The sequence below is a fragment of the Dendroctonus ponderosae genome, unplaced genomic scaffold (genome assembly GCF_020466585.1).
Source record: "Dendroctonus ponderosae isolate FM_Combo_2020 unplaced genomic scaffold, Dpon_F_20191213v2 Dpon_F_20191213_9, whole genome shotgun sequence".
Lineage (NCBI taxonomy): Eukaryota > Metazoa > Arthropoda > Insecta > Coleoptera > Curculionidae > Dendroctonus > Dendroctonus ponderosae.
In genome coordinates this window covers 2,286,043-2,301,566 of record NW_026019116.1, presented here as the reverse complement: position 1 = coordinate 2,301,566, position 15,524 = coordinate 2,286,043, and the positions used below count along the sequence as shown (strand labels likewise).

Below are 15,524 nucleotides of genomic sequence, written 5' to 3'. Positions count from 1 at the left end.
AATAACATTGATAAACAACGGCCACAAGGTGGAATGAGCTGTAAATTTCACAATCACTGTGTATTGTTCCTTAAAACATAAATAAACCCAAACAATATGCAGTTTTGAATGCAATTGAAGAAACTACGCATTTTTGAATTAAGTGCATACAATGGTAAAGCCATTGTCGTCTTAATTTTCCATTTAAAATAAAAATGTTCATGGGGCTTGCAAAACATGTTAACTAGGCTTCTCTGATTCATGTGCTTTGCCCAAAATTGAACCGTAAAACTAACTCAAGTGCAAAATTAAGGCCCGTTGGCTAAGTCGACCTGGAGAGTGAAAATGGTGCACAAAAGCGACTGAAAAACACGTTTAAAACTGCAGATTTAAATGCGAAATTTACTCGTTGCCTTGTGTTGTATACAACAATCGAATAAGCAAATATACAGCAACAAGCCAATAATATTAGCAAAAACACACATAATTTTTATTGATTATTTTTTCATTTTGCCTAAAAGCGTTTCAAACGTGAGATACATTTATGCGATTTTTAGGAGACATTAAACATCCAAAAAGGATTTTCACCTTTCATGGCACCTACTAGACGATTTGATTTATTTATTAATAATTAACATTATTTATTAGCTGTTCTACATTTCCACTACACCTACATATAAGATGGGTAGATAAGTTTTTTACTACATTCAGTTTTAGTAAATGCTCATTTACTCGCCCAAAATCGCTAAAAGCGACTACTGCATTCAGTTTCTAGTCATTGTTTGAAATATCTACTTAATTTAGAATTAATCTCCAAACAACTAAACTGCAAATATCCGAAGCACCAATGAATGTAGACTTACACTAAGAGACCATTTTTTAAGGAAAAATATGTACAAACACCAATTTGGCTATAAATAATTATTACAACAACACTATTAGAATATATGCACATTTAAACAGGATTTGAATATGCCTGAGATCGCGCTCTTCAATGTGCACAGAAAAAAACACATTTAATTTTTTTGACTATTTTAAAGTTCGATTATCATCACAAAGAATAGTTAAAAAAAACGATACCCACAAAAAAATGCGTTTTATACTGCTTTCTGAACAAACGATAACATATTTGCACATCCTTAAAAATCATATGGACCAATGTAAAAAAAAACTGCCCATCTCTTTAGAGAAATATTTAAGGGAAAATTGCCATTTCTCGAATATTTTGAAAACATTTTTGTAAATTTACCGTTTACAAAAATTCATTATGAGAAAAAGCGAATATAATTTAACAAAAAAAATCAAAATGCATTTTTGAAATAACACACACGCCGTACAACCACCCGAAGCTGTTTCCTTTTCTAAAGATCCTCTCATATAAAAACAATTTATTTATAAAGCTACGATATTGAGGGTAACGTACGCGCATGTGTGCGTGCTCGCGTTTGTATTCATGTGTTCGTGCGCTTGCATTTAAGAATTCAAGTGTTTTGAATAATGTGTTTTAATACACTTGGACCAATCAATTTCGGGTTAGCGTTAGTATCGTATAAATAAAAACGCGTAAAATATTGCGTTACATGAAAACAACAAACAAAACCGTTCCATGTTCAAGACTCTGAAACAATGTAGGTATTCACCAAGTTATGTGATCCGGAAGCACATCAATCAATTGACATAGGTATATTTACCAAAACTGCTGCTAAATATACACTTTTTTCGCTCGAAAATGCTTCAAAACACATTTTTTCAATTTAAACTGCATATTAACACAAGAGTTTTGAAATGACAAGATACTACCTGTCATGCGTTGGCTTCCTTAGAGATCCTTTCCGCATCTGGACTATCGAAATTGAGTTAATTACCTAAAAATAACTAAGACAGTCAAACCGCCGCCTAATTATAAAATCTATTAACTCTATATTTTGAGAGCAAGCATTTGGGAGGCTAGTGAGAGAAATAATCCATAATAATTCATCCACTTGCGAGCGCAGATACTCGCACTCTATCTTAACCCCATATTTTCTGACACTACAGCATTCCATCAAAAACCATAACAATCAACACTCCTAAATAGTGATATTTCCTGGCTAGTTTAAGCAATTTTCCCACATTCCAAGCAAATGTCGCGCTCCACTCGGTTCGATACCAAAAAAGTGAATTCAGAACTGGTAACTCTAACCTATGGCACCCTGGTGGCTCAAATGGTCAAAGACTTGGAGAATCCAGACGATGTTAGCAAACAGTTGGATCGCATCGGCTACAACATGGGAATTCGCCTGATTGAAGACTATCTTTCCAAGACCGGCTCAGGACGATGCCTGGACCTCAAAGACACCGCGGACAAAATACAGACAGCATTCCGGATGTATTTGGGCGTCCAGCCAAATGTGGTCAACTGGAGTCCGGCAGGAGACGAGTTTTCCTTCAGTCTGGACAGCAACCCTCTGACAGAACTGGTGGAACTACCAGACGATCTCAAACAGCTGAAGTATTGCAACATTATTTGCGGCGCTATCCGGGGCGCTTTGGAAATGGTGCAACTTGATGTGCAAAGCTGGGTGGTCCAAGACCAGCTGAAAGGGGACCCAAATACTGAAATTCGAGTCAAGTTCATTAGGAGATTAGAGGACGCAATGCCAGCCGGAGAGGACTAGGAGGCCCGATGCGATGTGCAATAATTAGCTGTATTTATTTGCCATGTATTTTCAATAATGGAAAGACTCTATTAGGATGTAAGTAGTACACCTTTCCCTATTAAAATATTATTGTGTCATTATTGGTTTAACACCAACGGTTGGATATTGACCTCCTGGTAGAACTCAGTTAGTGGTTGCTGCCACCTTTTCTCAAAGTAAATGTTCAGCAAAAACTCAGCAGATTGGCCAGTTTTGAGCGCCCAGGGCAAATAGCTACTCAAATACAACTGTCTATGCTTAGTTTTGAGCCTCAGAGGCCCAAAAACCGCCCCACTGATGCACATGGGCAATTTAAACTGCAGCGCCTCCACCCACTTCACTGTAACTTCGCCCAACATGTTCGTGGGCATCTGCAGAACGGTGTGAATCAAATCATGTGCTTCTCGATATCTTTGCACCACATAAGCAAGTTCTATATTATCCACGAATTGGACAGTCATCCTACTATCTGGAGTAACTCTGTTCTTGACCAGGAAGCTGTAGTAGGCGCCTCCTAGAGTATCTGCTGGTAATTTATGCAACTTGTCCAAGTCTACAGTGGTGGTGTTTATTCTCGGTCGATCCCTCAATATCTGCTGTCCCTCTTCTGACTGTTCCATGCAAGTTTTCATGTATCTCAAGGCTTGGTCGCCAGTGGTCTCCGCCAGGCAGGCAATCATATCGCCTCTATGCGGATTCAGAATCGATATTGCAGCCGAGCCCACTGTGAGCAGCGATCTTTGGAAGAAATTTGTGGGGCAATGGTGCTTTTCGAAGTCATCTTCAAATCTACTGCCAGCACCAGAACAAAGGGGTCTCTTCAGTGCCATTCGGCAGGGTTTGGGAACGGAAAGTAGGAGCTTCATTTGGTTTTTGTAAAAAGGGGGCCCTTTTACATAATGGTTGTGGATTTGTTTACCAACACCGACTGATAGGTGCCAGAAATGTTGGGTTAAATGTTCCGCTTAGTGCACTGATGCCAGACCGCTGCTTAAGAGATTTTAACAGGGATTTTGGCGAATCGCAGATGTTGCCCAGGGCTAATTTGAGAATCCAACGGTGAAATAGACGGAAAATGGTGTAGAATTTATGTCGAGGAATTCGTTAAATTATCCAATAAATGTGATGAATGTTGACTTTGTAGCAACAGCGCAAACAACAAGAAGTGGAATTTTGGTTAGAATCTACAATGCCAAGTGATGTTTGTTAGTGACCCAAACAATGTTCTCAAACCGCTAAAAAGCTGAATAAAACAGTCCAACCGCTGGAATTCGCAATGTACCGCACAGATAAACAGTTTATGAAAAACCCTGCAACTGCACCATCCCGAATTTATATCGGGAGCATTCCAAAGACCATAATAGCTGATGATTTGGAGGCAAAGTTTTCCAAATATGGCAAAATTTTGGGTCTAGTGATCAATTCCGGGTTTGCTTTCATTCAGTACGAGTTTGAGAATGAAGCTCAGAGTGCTATTAGGATGGAAAATGGCGCCGTAATGATGGGACGCAAGATTACAGTTCGACAATCTTTTGCTGGAAAAGACAGTGGAGCTCCACCGAATAAGAGTGCGGTGCCAGTTAAAGTGGACCCTCCGCCGCAAGGCCGGGAAAATGATCCTGCTGGAGGCAACAACAGGATACAAGAGGATAGAGGCATGCAATTTGAGCCCCCTGATGAACCCAAGAAACCCATTGACACTCAAACGAAGGTAGGCCTGATAAATACATTGAAAAATTGACTGGTTTAATCAAGGCTGCTTCATATTTCCATAAATACTAAAATACTCATGCTAATAACAGTGTGTAAGAAAATGCGATAGTCTTTGGATCAAAAGGAGACTATCTGACCTAACTTTTACCGAGAAAAAATCTCTTGCTCTTCTGCGATTGATGGTCAAAGTTCTTCAAGAAAATTATGCTTGTTGAAATATCAACAGAATGGTACGATGGATTTTAGTGAAACTCGCTCTGAACTTGTTCCTATGTTGGGATGAAGAAACCGATCCACTTTGGGCAAGTCGTGAGTGTCTTGGTACAGAAACCACCAGAAATGGTGATTCTTTAATATTTTTGAGCTTTTGGTAGGCTACTTTTTACAGAAAAAAATTATTTACGTTCTTTTGCCAACGGACAATTTTAGTATCTACTCCTAGGTAGGAGCTATAATTCTGGTTGATATGTCCGGATAACTAAAAAATTGGATTTCTGTAATTCTATGACTATTATCTCTGTTTATATGATGTACATTGTACATACACTCCCGATTTGGGCCTTTCCTGCGAAAACCAGATCATTTCAAGTTAATACAGAAAAGTGCATATTATGACCATATTTGATTAAGGCTTATTACTATACGCACTAATCGTCACTAATTTCGTTTGATAAACGCAAGATGGAAGAAGTAGATGACGGCCCCCCGATCCGGCCTACGCAGCAAAGTTTCAACGAAGATAGAGGTAGAAGAAGCGGACCAATTGCGGTTAGAGGTAGAATCCGGCCAAGGGAAGGATTTGACCCGTTTGAAAGACTCCCGTTTCCGGATAGAGGGTCAGTACATGCAGACAAAGGTCACCATCCGTTTTTCGACAGTTTCTTTGTTTCCTTTTAAAGACTCGGCCCATATTATGAAGATTATGGTCCGCCGCCGCCTCTACCAGCTCCAGCTCCGGAGATTCTTCCGCCTCCAGACCGAAACGATTGCGAGATTATTGTTGTTTCGCGCGTACTAACGTGAGTGCGATTTGATTATTAGAAAATATACTGCATCGGCACTGCAACTACCGCTGTTGAAGATGTAATGCACTTGTGCTTGCGAAACGTCAGGAGTAAATTATTTTTCAATGACCCTTACGGTTTCAGGGAATATGCAGAGTTTATAGAATCGAGGCTGAAACAGATGGGACTAATAGTCGACCTCTTATTTCCCAATGAAGACGTGGCTATAGGGAAAGTGTTAGCGAACATATCCAGTAGGGGTTGCTTGTATGCCATATTGGTGATGCCTCAAAATGAGGAGCAGCGAAGTTTAACTCTGAACATTTTGCATGGGATTCCTCAAGGTATGTGATAAGGAGTAATCCTTCTTCAATGTCCTGATTTGATGAATTCTCCCAGAGCACCGAAATATGCCTCTGGAGGACGCCGTTCTTCTAGTGCAGAGGAACTTTGAGGCCTACATGAGGGGTGAAAAGGCGCCTGAAAACGCGGTAAAAATGAGTTTATCCGACAGACACCCCATTCCCGTTCAGGTAAAAAAACGAAAGTAAAACCCACCATGAGGCCCATGAGCTCTATTGGTTTTTTTCCAGATGCTTCTGAATCTGCTTGCAGAAAATCGGATGCTGAGCACGTCTCAATATGACCGCATTATCAAATACCTTCAAGAGCGGCGAGAGTTGCAGAGCGCACACGAGATTGCCGAAGGAATCACTCAAGCGTCAAATGAGGCGCCGACGGATAAACAGACGGAGCTCCAAAGTCGAATTCTCAACATATTGAATAAAGCGAATGATCCCGCGATTCCGAAGTCCATTACATCGATGGACTCCGCTGCAAAAGAACCAGCTACGCCCCTGTTAAAAGACCCATCTGTTCAAAAGGCTTTGGACAGCATCCTGTCTGGAGACATGTTTAAGGGCTTAACTGAACGACTGTAGTAAATAATAATGACTGGGATGACGTGAACGCGGTAAGCTAAGTTGTTTTCCAGTGTGTGTTTACGTGCAAGCAAATTTATGGGAACCTTTTAAGTTCTTGAAATCGAGCTGCAAGATGTAATAACACACAACAGTTTTAGTTCGTAAAGTTGCATTTTCATTCTACAAATCTCTGAACTGTTCGATGTTGAGTAACACAAAGTGTTTCATAAATCATTTTATTTACACAATTTAAAAAAAAAACAATTATAGTGTCGTGCCCCCACCCCATGAGTTTCAGTTCGTAAACCAGACACCTGCTGAGGCAAGATAACATATCAGAAAAACCTGGAATTTATCGCCTAATTCTTCGAGCGAAAGCGGTTCGTTCCACTGAAAACGGTGCTCAACCCTAATTAATTAACATCAACACTCTAGTCACACCTCAGAAATTAATTATAATATAAAACAATGCTTCTAAGAGATACTTAGTTGACGAACGACGTTTTGAATTGATAGATTTTCCAATAGTGTTAATTGCACAATTAAACAATAAATTTGCGGGAATTTTTCAGAATCCCAAAAATGGCAGGTGCCGGGCAAAAATTGAGGTAGTTTCTAATCCAACTAAACTATACACCTGACAAATGGACAATATTCTATGGCCCACGGATATTGGAAAAATTAATGTACGGCCCAAAGTTTTATACAAGGAATTGATTGAATATTTCCACACCCGCTTGCATATGGTTTCACGTAAGAACATTTATTAGCGGGAAAACCCCTAAAGTAAAAACTCACTAATTCACCGTATTTCATTTCATTCGTTGAATGCTAAAAGAAGGAGCGTCAAGTTATGGCATAATCTTAAAAAGTTTCCATCGGCAACACCTGCTTTATTGTTAACCATTGGGAAAGTTAACAGGAATTTGTAAGTGTAATTTACGTATTTCTTGTCACTATAATAATTGAATTCCTGCGGAAATCCAAACAGGCCATTTGAGAAGGAGAAACAATCATTTCTTCCTTATTCGACTCATATTTTATGGACAACATCAAGATTAATAATAGAGTATCGATTCAAAGTAGCGCACTTGGGCTTTTGAGAGTAAAACGTCCTAAAATTAGCTAACCGTAATCTACGAACACCTTTTTAATGCTGGCTACATGTACTTATATTCAATTGTTCCGGTGTATATCGATTCGAGCGCTGAAACGTACCCCAAATGATCTGCATATGGGACTTTGTCAAGCCGTTGAAGCTACATAGAGGCCAACCCATGCCGAAAATACAATATGAGGAATATTCAGGTTTATATTAACATATGAGGCGCTAGTTTAGGACACATAACTTCAAATTGTTTCTCGTGCAGGATTGTAATGACTAAAGCTCCGAATATCTAGGTTTTCGTATATGTTCTTTGGAGTCGGATGAACTTTGGCAATAACATAAAGCTACATGCCCAGACAAGTTTCAACACGAATTGTACATAAATTGTAAATTATTAACTATAAAGTCTAATCGAATACGCTATCGACACTGTCATCTGCAGGGCCATCGAAAATCATGCCATGATTGTGCATTTCCCCCTCGCTCCCTGAAAAATGCAAAATTCACTTGCATTATCAAATACATAGGTGTTATGTCAATTAGATGGATATTTTTATAATTATTAGGCATTAAAGAAAATATAAAATAAGAAATGAGTTCCAGTTTAAAAATACAAGCGCTGTAGAAATATGAAGCTAAGCAAAGAGGAGCAACAGAGATAAACCTAGAATAAACAACAAAATGCAAACAATTCTTAACAAGACAAACTGGAAAAATATGTGGTGCTATGTTATTTCACGTTTAGTTTAGTAATGATTTAGAAAACGACACTTTAATAAGACAAATTTGTTATTCAAATTAACATAAGCGTTGTAGAAATATCAAGTTAAACAAAGAGGAGCAACAAAATGAAAACGAGAATAAACAAAAAAAATAAAAACAATTATGATATGCTTATCATTCCTGGGTCTCAGTCAAAGTGTGAAGTAAAAATTTTGAACATCGTTTATTTCACTACGTTTCGGCGAGACAACAGCGCCATCATCAGATTTAAAATTTACGTAAACTCATGATTGGTAAAAATCAACGCTCTTTTAGGTCTTTGCCTTCTTGAAACCTTAAATTTGTTTTACCAATCATGAGTTTATGTAAATTTTAAATCTGATGATAGCGCTGTTGTCTCGCCGAAACGTAATGAAATAAACGATGTTCAAAATTTTTACTTCACACTTTGACTGAGATCCAGGAAAGATAAGAATATCATAACAAGTACACGCAGTCAGGAAAATAAATCATTATAATAAAAACAATCCTTAACAAGACAAAGTGCCAGAGTGTCTGTTATTTCAGCTAAAAAACGACACTTGAATGGTTTAAGAAAACGACACTTGAATAATAAAACAAATTTGTTTGTTCTTATTAACATAAGCGCTGTAGAAATATGAAGTTAAGCAAAGAGGAGCAACAAAATGAAAACGAGAATAAACAAAAAAATGAAAACAATCCTTAACAAGACACACTGGAAAAATGTTTGTTATTTCAGCTAAAAAAAACGTTCAGTTTAGTGATGATTTAAGAAACCGACACTTGAATAATACGACAAATTTTCAAATTAGCTCAATTAGAAATTGACCGAAGCACAGAAAAACATAAACTACAAACTTTGTTTTGTAAAAACTGTGGCTTCATGCCACTTAAACTGGACTTTTGAGCATACAATTGTCTGTTGGAATTAATTAAGCATCGTCCTGGGAAATCTAAATAATAAAATAATTTTAGTACAAGATTCAGAAGCCTGTGAAATATTGTTGTCTGAATTGGCTCAACTGTAATCGAAAACGTGGAAAAACCGCCATCACAGGCAATAGAAAGTGTGAAGCAATGCTGAAAATATAAGGGGTTGTTTCATACCTAAATTGATACTGCCTGGTGGATATATTGGCGTTGGGGGTGTTTGTGGACTTTCTAAAAGATCGTTATTTAGTCCAATGGCCGGATCGAACGCCTCCTTTATTTGACTACTGGCTCCCTTGGGATCCAAATCGGTCGCCCAGCTGAAGTATTGCAATGCCAGATCCGTATTTCCCATCTTTTTGTGCACTTTTCCTGCAAAATATTCATTTCAGTTGCAAACATCGCAATGCTATGTTACAGTTTAGTTTACCTATTAGGTAGTAAACTGACGACTCTTTTGGTACAATCACTTTAAGTTCTTCGAGCTCTTTAAGCGCTTCGGCGTGACGACCCAATGCGAAATATATGGAGCCTCGATGGAACTTGCATAGAGCCGATTTTGGGTTGTTGGCAATGGCTCTATTAAACGTAGCTAATGCTTTGTCAGTCTGCGAAATAAAAATCCAAAATTACACCCAAACTTCTTAGCTATTTAAACTTATAAGCTATTATAATGGTGAATTAGGAAAATTTTACGGGGTGAAGTATAAATATTACACTTAAAGGCAAGTCCAGGGATTATTAAAGGATTGAAAATAGCTGACTAGACCATTTTTTCAACAGTGTTACAAAAACTGCCATGCGGTAAAAAATTGAGTTTTTTCTCTTGAATGGGGCCCTAAATTGAAAAAAACGAGCATATTTTAGCAAAAAAATGCCAAATTTCGGTTGTCTTTGCTGATGAAAAAACGCATTGCAGAACTTTTCCTCCTTTTACCAACATTTGAACACAGGTTTTGAAAATAAAAACGTAATTAATGCCGCCTTTGGATTTCTCAGATAGAAGTTTTGATGGCAATATTTTGGTTTTAAAAAAATGTACTGACGGTTTTGCTTTAGATTTGGGGCCCACATTTTAAATGCTGGAATATTCGAAAACACAAAAAATAGTTGAATGGCGCCTTCGGCATTTCAAAGATGAAACAAAAAATCTTTCACTGAAGAAACACTACAGAACTTTGCCGCTTAGAGAACTCAAAAGTATAAAACAAAACATATTTCGAAAAAAACGACGACTAATGCCCAGTTTTGGCTCGTCCTGATAGAGTAATTTGATGGCTAAACTTTTGTTTAAATAATCGAAGTGTATTTATTAACGTGTTCACGGCGATCGAAACGCGCCACATTTTGGTTTTTCTTGTTTTATAATCAAACCACTTTTGATTCAATCAAAAAACCTTATTCCGGATTGTTTACGTGAATAATCAGGCTTATTTTATAGTCACAATAATTTGAAACGATCTGAAATTCAAAAAGAAATACACCGTAAACCCATGCACAATTTGGATGGAACGAGTCACTTATCAAGAAAACTGTTTGAAAAAACTCACCTGCTTTAAAGCGTGTTGCACCATACCAATATGGCACAAAATCACAGAACTTTTCGGATTAATCGACAGCGCCCTACTATAATTCCACTCGGCCAAACTATACCGTTCTTGCTTCGAATAAATGGTTCCGACCCCAAACCAAGCATTGTAATGCCTCGGGTTTATCCTTACAGCATTCCAGAAACAGCTCATGGCCTTGTCCAGCTCTTCCGTTGTTATATATTCGTGTCCCAACAACGTGTAAGCGTAGTGAAACTTTGGATCCACCTGTGGAGTTCAAGCACCCAAATTAGTGGTGGGTTTCAATTGATTGCAGAGTTAGTAATCACCTGCACAGCTCTTTGAAAGAACTTGATGGCAGTGTCGTGCTCTTTGTGTAGGGAAAAACAGTTTCCGCTCACACACCAAGTAATCGGATGGTTCCTGTTTGTGTTGATCAGGTCGTGAGCGAGTGCGCTTAATGCTACCTCTTTTTGCAAATGCCATAAAGCTGTGGAGTAGATGTCCATGCACTCGAGCCGATGCGGATCTTGAGAGTGAACCTTCAGAAAGTCGGAAGAAATTGTTTTTTTTTTTAAATTAAAAACAGCGATGGAAACTAACCATTTGGAAATATTTAATGCTAGACTCATAATCGCTCATTTCGAAATAAGCCACTCCCATCAAGCAGTACACCCACGACGTTTCGAATTGATTTAGGGGCAAGGACGACAAAATCTGCGAAAGAAAACATACATAATTGCAGCAAATATTGAACAAAAAATCCTCTATTCACCTGCACCGTAGTTTGGCACTCGTAGCTACTTAAAGCGACGTATGCCTGTCCAATAGTCCTCAGAAGGTTCATCAAACCATCTGTACTGTGTTTTTGCAACAGCATCGCTTGCTGGATGCAGTTTTCTCCGCTGCTGTTGGAAAGGTTTTTTTCGGTTTTTGCGTCCGAAGTTATTGTTTCGGACCGTCCCTGCTCCAAGTTCTATGAATTTATGTAATCATTTATCCGGGATCCAAGGGACAACGTTTAGAAAAAGCGCAAAAATCAGCATATGACGGGATTTAAATGAAATTTTGGCCGTTTTTAAAAAGACTCGCGTGTCTTCTTTAGACTGTTTAACTTCCAAGTCGCCACTTGCTCTGGATTAGGAGATAGGAATTTGTATGTGCGAGATTGCAGATGTGTGAAACCGTTCATTTTTAGATCAACATTTGCAAATAGCGCAACAATCAGCATCTGATGTGGTTTATGCAAAACTAGACAGTTTTTAGCTTCGACTGTCTTCTATAGAATGTACAAAGTCCCTACCCGCTCTGCGTTAGAAGTTAGGCTTACGAAATTACGAAAGGCGGAAAAGTCATCAGCTCATGCGAATTGAATGAAATCTGACGGTTTTGAATGAAGATTCATGTGTATTCTAGAGACTAAAAATTTCAGTCTCAAAAAGACAGTCAGGAGCTGCGTTAAAAGTTAGAAATGTTTATTGGTGAGCTTGCAGATTCGAAAACATTCATTTTCAGATCAACATTTACCCAGAGTAAACAAACAGCATCTGATGCGGCTTAAGTAAAATTTAGAGTTTAGAATCAAGTGTCTTCTACAGATTGTGAAATTTTCAAGTTCCGATTCGCCCTGCATTAAAAGTTAAGGTTTTTTTATTTGTGAGCTTGCAGTTGCGTGAAAACGTTCATTTTTAGACCAAGTTTTACGAATCGATTTTAGATTCAGTAAAGTAAGATTTTAGATAAGCGTTTTTAGATTCAAGTGTCTTCTATAGGACATAAAAATGTCCAGTTCTTAGTCGCTCTGCATTAGAACTCAGAAATTTGTATTTATGAACTTGCAGATGGGTGAAAACGTTCAGTTTTAGAACAACTTTTATGAATCGAGCAAAAATCAGCATCTTATGCGAATTACACTGCTGATTCAAGTGTCTTACCTATTTAGAATGTAAAAATTTGAAGTTTCCAACAAAAAACTGGATTAAAAGTTAGAATGTTTATTTGTGAGCTTGCAGATTCATGAAATCGTTCACTTTTAGACCAAGTTTTACGAAACGAGCAAAAATCAGCATCTCATACGAATTAAATGAAATTCTGAGCGTTTTTAGATTCACGATTCACGTTTTCTATAGGATCTAAAAATTTTAAGTACCTAGTCGATCAGCATTAGAAGTGAGCAATTTTTATTTATGAACGTACAGTTGCGTGAAAACGTTAGTTTTGTGACCAACTTTTACGAAAGGCACAAAAATCAGCCTCTTAGCGAATTAAATGAAATTCTGAGTGTTTTTAGATTCAAGCGTCTATTATAGGATGTAAACATTTCAAGTCCCTACTCGCTCTGCATTTGAAGTTAGCAATTTTTAATTGTGAATTTGCAGATGCCTGAAAACGTTCATTTTTAGACCAACTTTTGCGACACGAGCAAAAATTAGTATATCATGTGAATTAAATGAAATTCTGGGTGTTTTCAGGTTCAAGGGTCTTCTATAGAATGTAAAATGTTCAGGTCCCTAGTCGCTCCGCATTAGAAGGGTGCAATTTTTATTTGTGAACTTGCAGATGCGTGAAAACGTTCATTTTTAGACCAACTTTAACGAAACGAGCAAAAATCAGCATGTCATGCGAATTAAATGAACTTCTGAGCGTTTTTTGATTCAAGAGTCTTATTTAGACTGTAAAAATTTCAATTTCAAAACGATTGTTAATTATTAAAATTTTAGCACTTGCTTAGTAAACATATCTAAGCACACTCACCTGAAAGTTCTTGCTGATATTTTTCGTTAACCGCTGCTTCGTTTTCCTTGAGGGCGATTTGGGGGTGACGAATTTATTTCTTGTTGGCGATTTATTATTCTCTTTTACTGAATGGGAACTAAAATTCACTCAATATTAGTCACTGGGCTTTTTCGTAAGTAAGGCAATTAATTGACTCACCTAAATAATCTGGAGCTCCGTCGAACGTTTTGATTTGGTTGCGTGTTTAATAAACCAGTCGGGGTCTTTGTTGGCACATTTGAAGACTGACTAAGAACGGGTTTGCTATTTTGAAAAATTGAGTCTTTAGCTCTACTTATGAACAACGATCCTTCCTAAAACGAATAAACAGAATTATATTAATTAAATTAATAGAAAAGGATTCGAAAAAATCGTAAAGAATTAGCAGTGATTCTACTGATTGTTAGAATTTGAGCAAGCGGATAATTTTTTTATGGAGTAATCAGTGATTACATTAAAATGCATATCATTAAACCGTTCATTCAAATAGCAGAAAATGAGTCTAAATTCTATTAAATTATTGAGTTAGCATTCCGAGGAAAGTTTTTAGTCAATAGTTGAACTGAATTAACTAACATTTTAAACTTCTTATGCAGAAACTGCAAATAAAGACTTTCCCTGTAGTTTTTCTTTTTGGAAGCTGAATACGCGAGGGTGTAGATTACCTGAGCACTAATTTTCTTTGGAATTAACAGGGAATTATTAACTTCGGTAATAGCAGGAGTTCCATTGTTTCGCCACTCACTGTTGTCGAACAATTGCCCAAAACTGGGACTCTACGAAACAGTCCATTAAAAAGTACTTAGACGTTGCTTAAAAAACTGCTTACCTCATTTCTTCTGCAATCATTTCGCATCTTCTGAGACTTACGGGGCCGTACGATAATGGGAGCAAGTCCTGACATGGTAAGGGGGTTGGCTAACGGGCTTTCGTCAGGGGTGGCAAAAGTTATTGCCTTAGGTTTTAGGCTGCAAATAAAGCTGTAGTTAAACAAGCAACGCGAACGGTGCTTTTATAAAGGTTACTTGGTAGTTATAGTCAGTGCTTTATAGGGGGTGAAATCTGTGAACTTCGAATTCTCCACTATCTCGCCCTGGTTGGCGGGGGTGATAATAACGCTTTCAATGTTGTTAACTGAATGTCCATGGCACATTGATACATTATCTGGAACATGCTTCTATAAGATAAATTTCAGAGGACTGTTTAAAAATTACCAATATTCTCTCCTTGAAAAATCGCATTGGGGTTGGGATTTTCGCCAATTTTACACAGTTCCTCAAACGCCGAATACAGAAACGGGTTGAGTTTCAGCGCCTTTTTCCACGCTTCTGCGGCTCTGGGGTTTCGTTCAGTCTGAGCGCCAATTTTGCCTAGCAGCACTAGAGCAAAGGGAGCTTCATCCCCAAAATCAGTCACGATATCATCTAAAGACCTTTTCGTACCATCATCGAGCTCTACAAGTGCAGCCTCAGCCTCTGCAAATCTACAAAACACCTGCAATGATCTGTGGTACATGGCTGAGGAAAATACGTACTTTTCTAGCTCAAACGCACATAATCCAAATAACAACTGGCATTGGGTGGACAAGCTGTACCTTTCCTTCAAAGCGTCGTAACTTTGGGTTGTTTTACCGCTCCTGTAATAAGCTGTGGCCAGCAGGAAAAGAGTTTCGTCCGATTTTACTAAAAATATCACAATACGTGCTGATACGTTGTAAACAAATCGTTGGAAATGGGTCTACCTTCAGCGTATAAGCGTTCTGATAAAAACACAGCGTCCGGATAGTCGTAGTGATTCAAGCAATGCCAAATAGCTGCCTAAAAATGCATAAATTACAAAAAAAACAGCTACAAGAATCGTGAACTTACCTGCACTGGCTCTTGGACTATCATATTGAAGCTCTTTGGTGGTAACTGCTTATTTGGGAATCATGGCAAAGGCTAGAGATTGATTAGGTCCTAAAAATATCTATTTAATTTAGAATGTGAGAACTAATTAAGAATTAATTGTATTTTAGCTGAATGGTTTTGATTGGAATTGTATGACACCTTTGGCATAGGTACGTCAAATCAAGTGAAGGACTGTCTGGAAGTTTGAAACAAGTCTACGATTGCAATGCC

General features: G+C 37.9%; 4 protein-coding genes across 6 annotated transcripts; 2 read left to right on the top strand and 2 right to left on the bottom strand.

Moving 5' to 3' along the window:
- The first annotated feature begins 1,789 nt into the window (after nucleotides 1–1,789).
- On the top strand, nucleotides 1,790–2,755 carry LOC109539902 (trafficking protein particle complex subunit 3). The gene has a single exon (XM_019907977.2). It carries the CDS (start codon nucleotides 2,103–2,105, stop codon nucleotides 2,634–2,636), a length of 534 nt encoding a protein of 177 aa, XP_019763536.1. The 5' UTR covers nucleotides 1,790–2,102; the 3' UTR covers nucleotides 2,637–2,755.
- On the bottom strand, nucleotides 2,653–3,638 carry LOC109539900 (ubiquinone biosynthesis protein COQ4 homolog, mitochondrial). Its single transcript, XM_019907975.2, has one exon. It carries the CDS (start codon nucleotides 3,521–3,523, stop codon nucleotides 2,756–2,758), a length of 768 nt encoding a protein of 255 aa, XP_019763534.1. The 5' UTR covers nucleotides 3,524–3,638; the 3' UTR covers nucleotides 2,653–2,755.
- A 154-nt stretch (nucleotides 3,639–3,792) lies between these two features.
- On the top strand, nucleotides 3,793–7,100 carry LOC109539897 (nuclear receptor coactivator 5). 2 transcript variants are annotated; one of them, XM_019907969.2, is made up of 7 exons: nucleotides 3,793–4,368; nucleotides 5,052–5,206; nucleotides 5,270–5,389; nucleotides 5,519–5,718; nucleotides 5,774–5,907; nucleotides 5,968–6,347; nucleotides 6,870–7,100. In XM_019907969.2, the coding sequence occupies exons 1-6, from the start codon at nucleotides 3,934–3,936 to the stop codon at nucleotides 6,313–6,315; spliced, it is 1,392 nt and encodes a 463-aa protein (XP_019763528.2). In that variant the 5' UTR covers nucleotides 3,793–3,933; the 3' UTR covers nucleotides 6,316–6,347; nucleotides 6,870–7,100. The 2 variants fall into 2 exon arrangements, with proteins under 2 accessions (XP_019763528.2, XP_019763527.2); XM_019907968.2 differs by lacking the exon at nucleotides 6,870–7,100 and having other exon boundaries at nucleotides 3,794–4,368; nucleotides 5,968–6,463.
- A 491-nt stretch (nucleotides 7,101–7,591) lies between these two features.
- LOC109539893 (cell division cycle protein 27 homolog) lies at nucleotides 7,592–15,498 on the bottom strand. Of its 2 annotated transcripts, XM_019907964.2 has the most exons (16): nucleotides 15,273–15,498; nucleotides 15,146–15,221; nucleotides 14,939–15,086; nucleotides 14,619–14,887; nucleotides 14,430–14,568; nucleotides 14,234–14,372; nucleotides 14,070–14,180; nucleotides 13,564–13,718; nucleotides 13,384–13,501; nucleotides 11,405–11,605; nucleotides 11,233–11,346; nucleotides 10,959–11,171; nucleotides 10,630–10,896; nucleotides 9,510–9,687; nucleotides 9,257–9,451; nucleotides 7,592–7,892 (listed from the first exon to the last, which is right to left on the bottom strand). In XM_019907964.2, exons 1-16 carry the CDS (start codon nucleotides 15,294–15,296, stop codon nucleotides 7,813–7,815), a joined length of 2,427 nt encoding a protein of 808 aa, XP_019763523.1. In that variant the 5' UTR covers nucleotides 15,297–15,498; the 3' UTR covers nucleotides 7,592–7,812. The 2 variants fall into 2 exon arrangements, with proteins under 2 accessions (XP_019763523.1, XP_019763524.1); XM_019907965.2 differs by lacking the exon at nucleotides 14,070–14,180.
- Nucleotides 15,499–15,524: the final 26 nt, after the last annotated feature.

Coding starts and splice junctions, on each gene's coding strand:
- LOC109539902 (XM_019907977.2), top strand. CDS start 2,103: ATGTCGCGCTCCACTCGGTTCGATACCAAAAAAGTGAATTCAGAACTG.
- LOC109539900 (XM_019907975.2), bottom strand. CDS start 3,523: ATGAAGCTCCTACTTTCCGTTCCCAAACCCTGCCGAATGGCACTGAAG.
- LOC109539897 (XM_019907969.2), top strand. CDS start 3,934: ATGTACCGCACAGATAAACAGTTTATGAAAAACCCTGCAACTGCACCA. Junction 4,369..5,051: donor CCATTGACACTCAAACGAAG/GTAGGCCTGATA, acceptor GATAAACGCAAG/ATGGAAGAAGTAGATGACGG. Junction 5,719..5,773: donor TTTGCATGGGATTCCTCAAG/GTATGTGATAAG, acceptor GAATTCTCCCAG/AGCACCGAAATATGCCTCTG.
- LOC109539893 (XM_019907964.2), bottom strand. CDS start 15,296: ATGATAGTCCAAGAGCCAGTGCAG. Junction 13,502..13,563: donor CGGAGCTCCAGATTATTTAG/GTGAGTCAATTA, acceptor AGTGAATTTTAG/TTCCCATTCAGTAAAAGAGA. Junction 9,452..9,509: donor GTCAGTTTACTACCTAATAG/GTAAACTAAACT, acceptor AATATTTTGCAG/GAAAAGTGCACAAAAAGATG.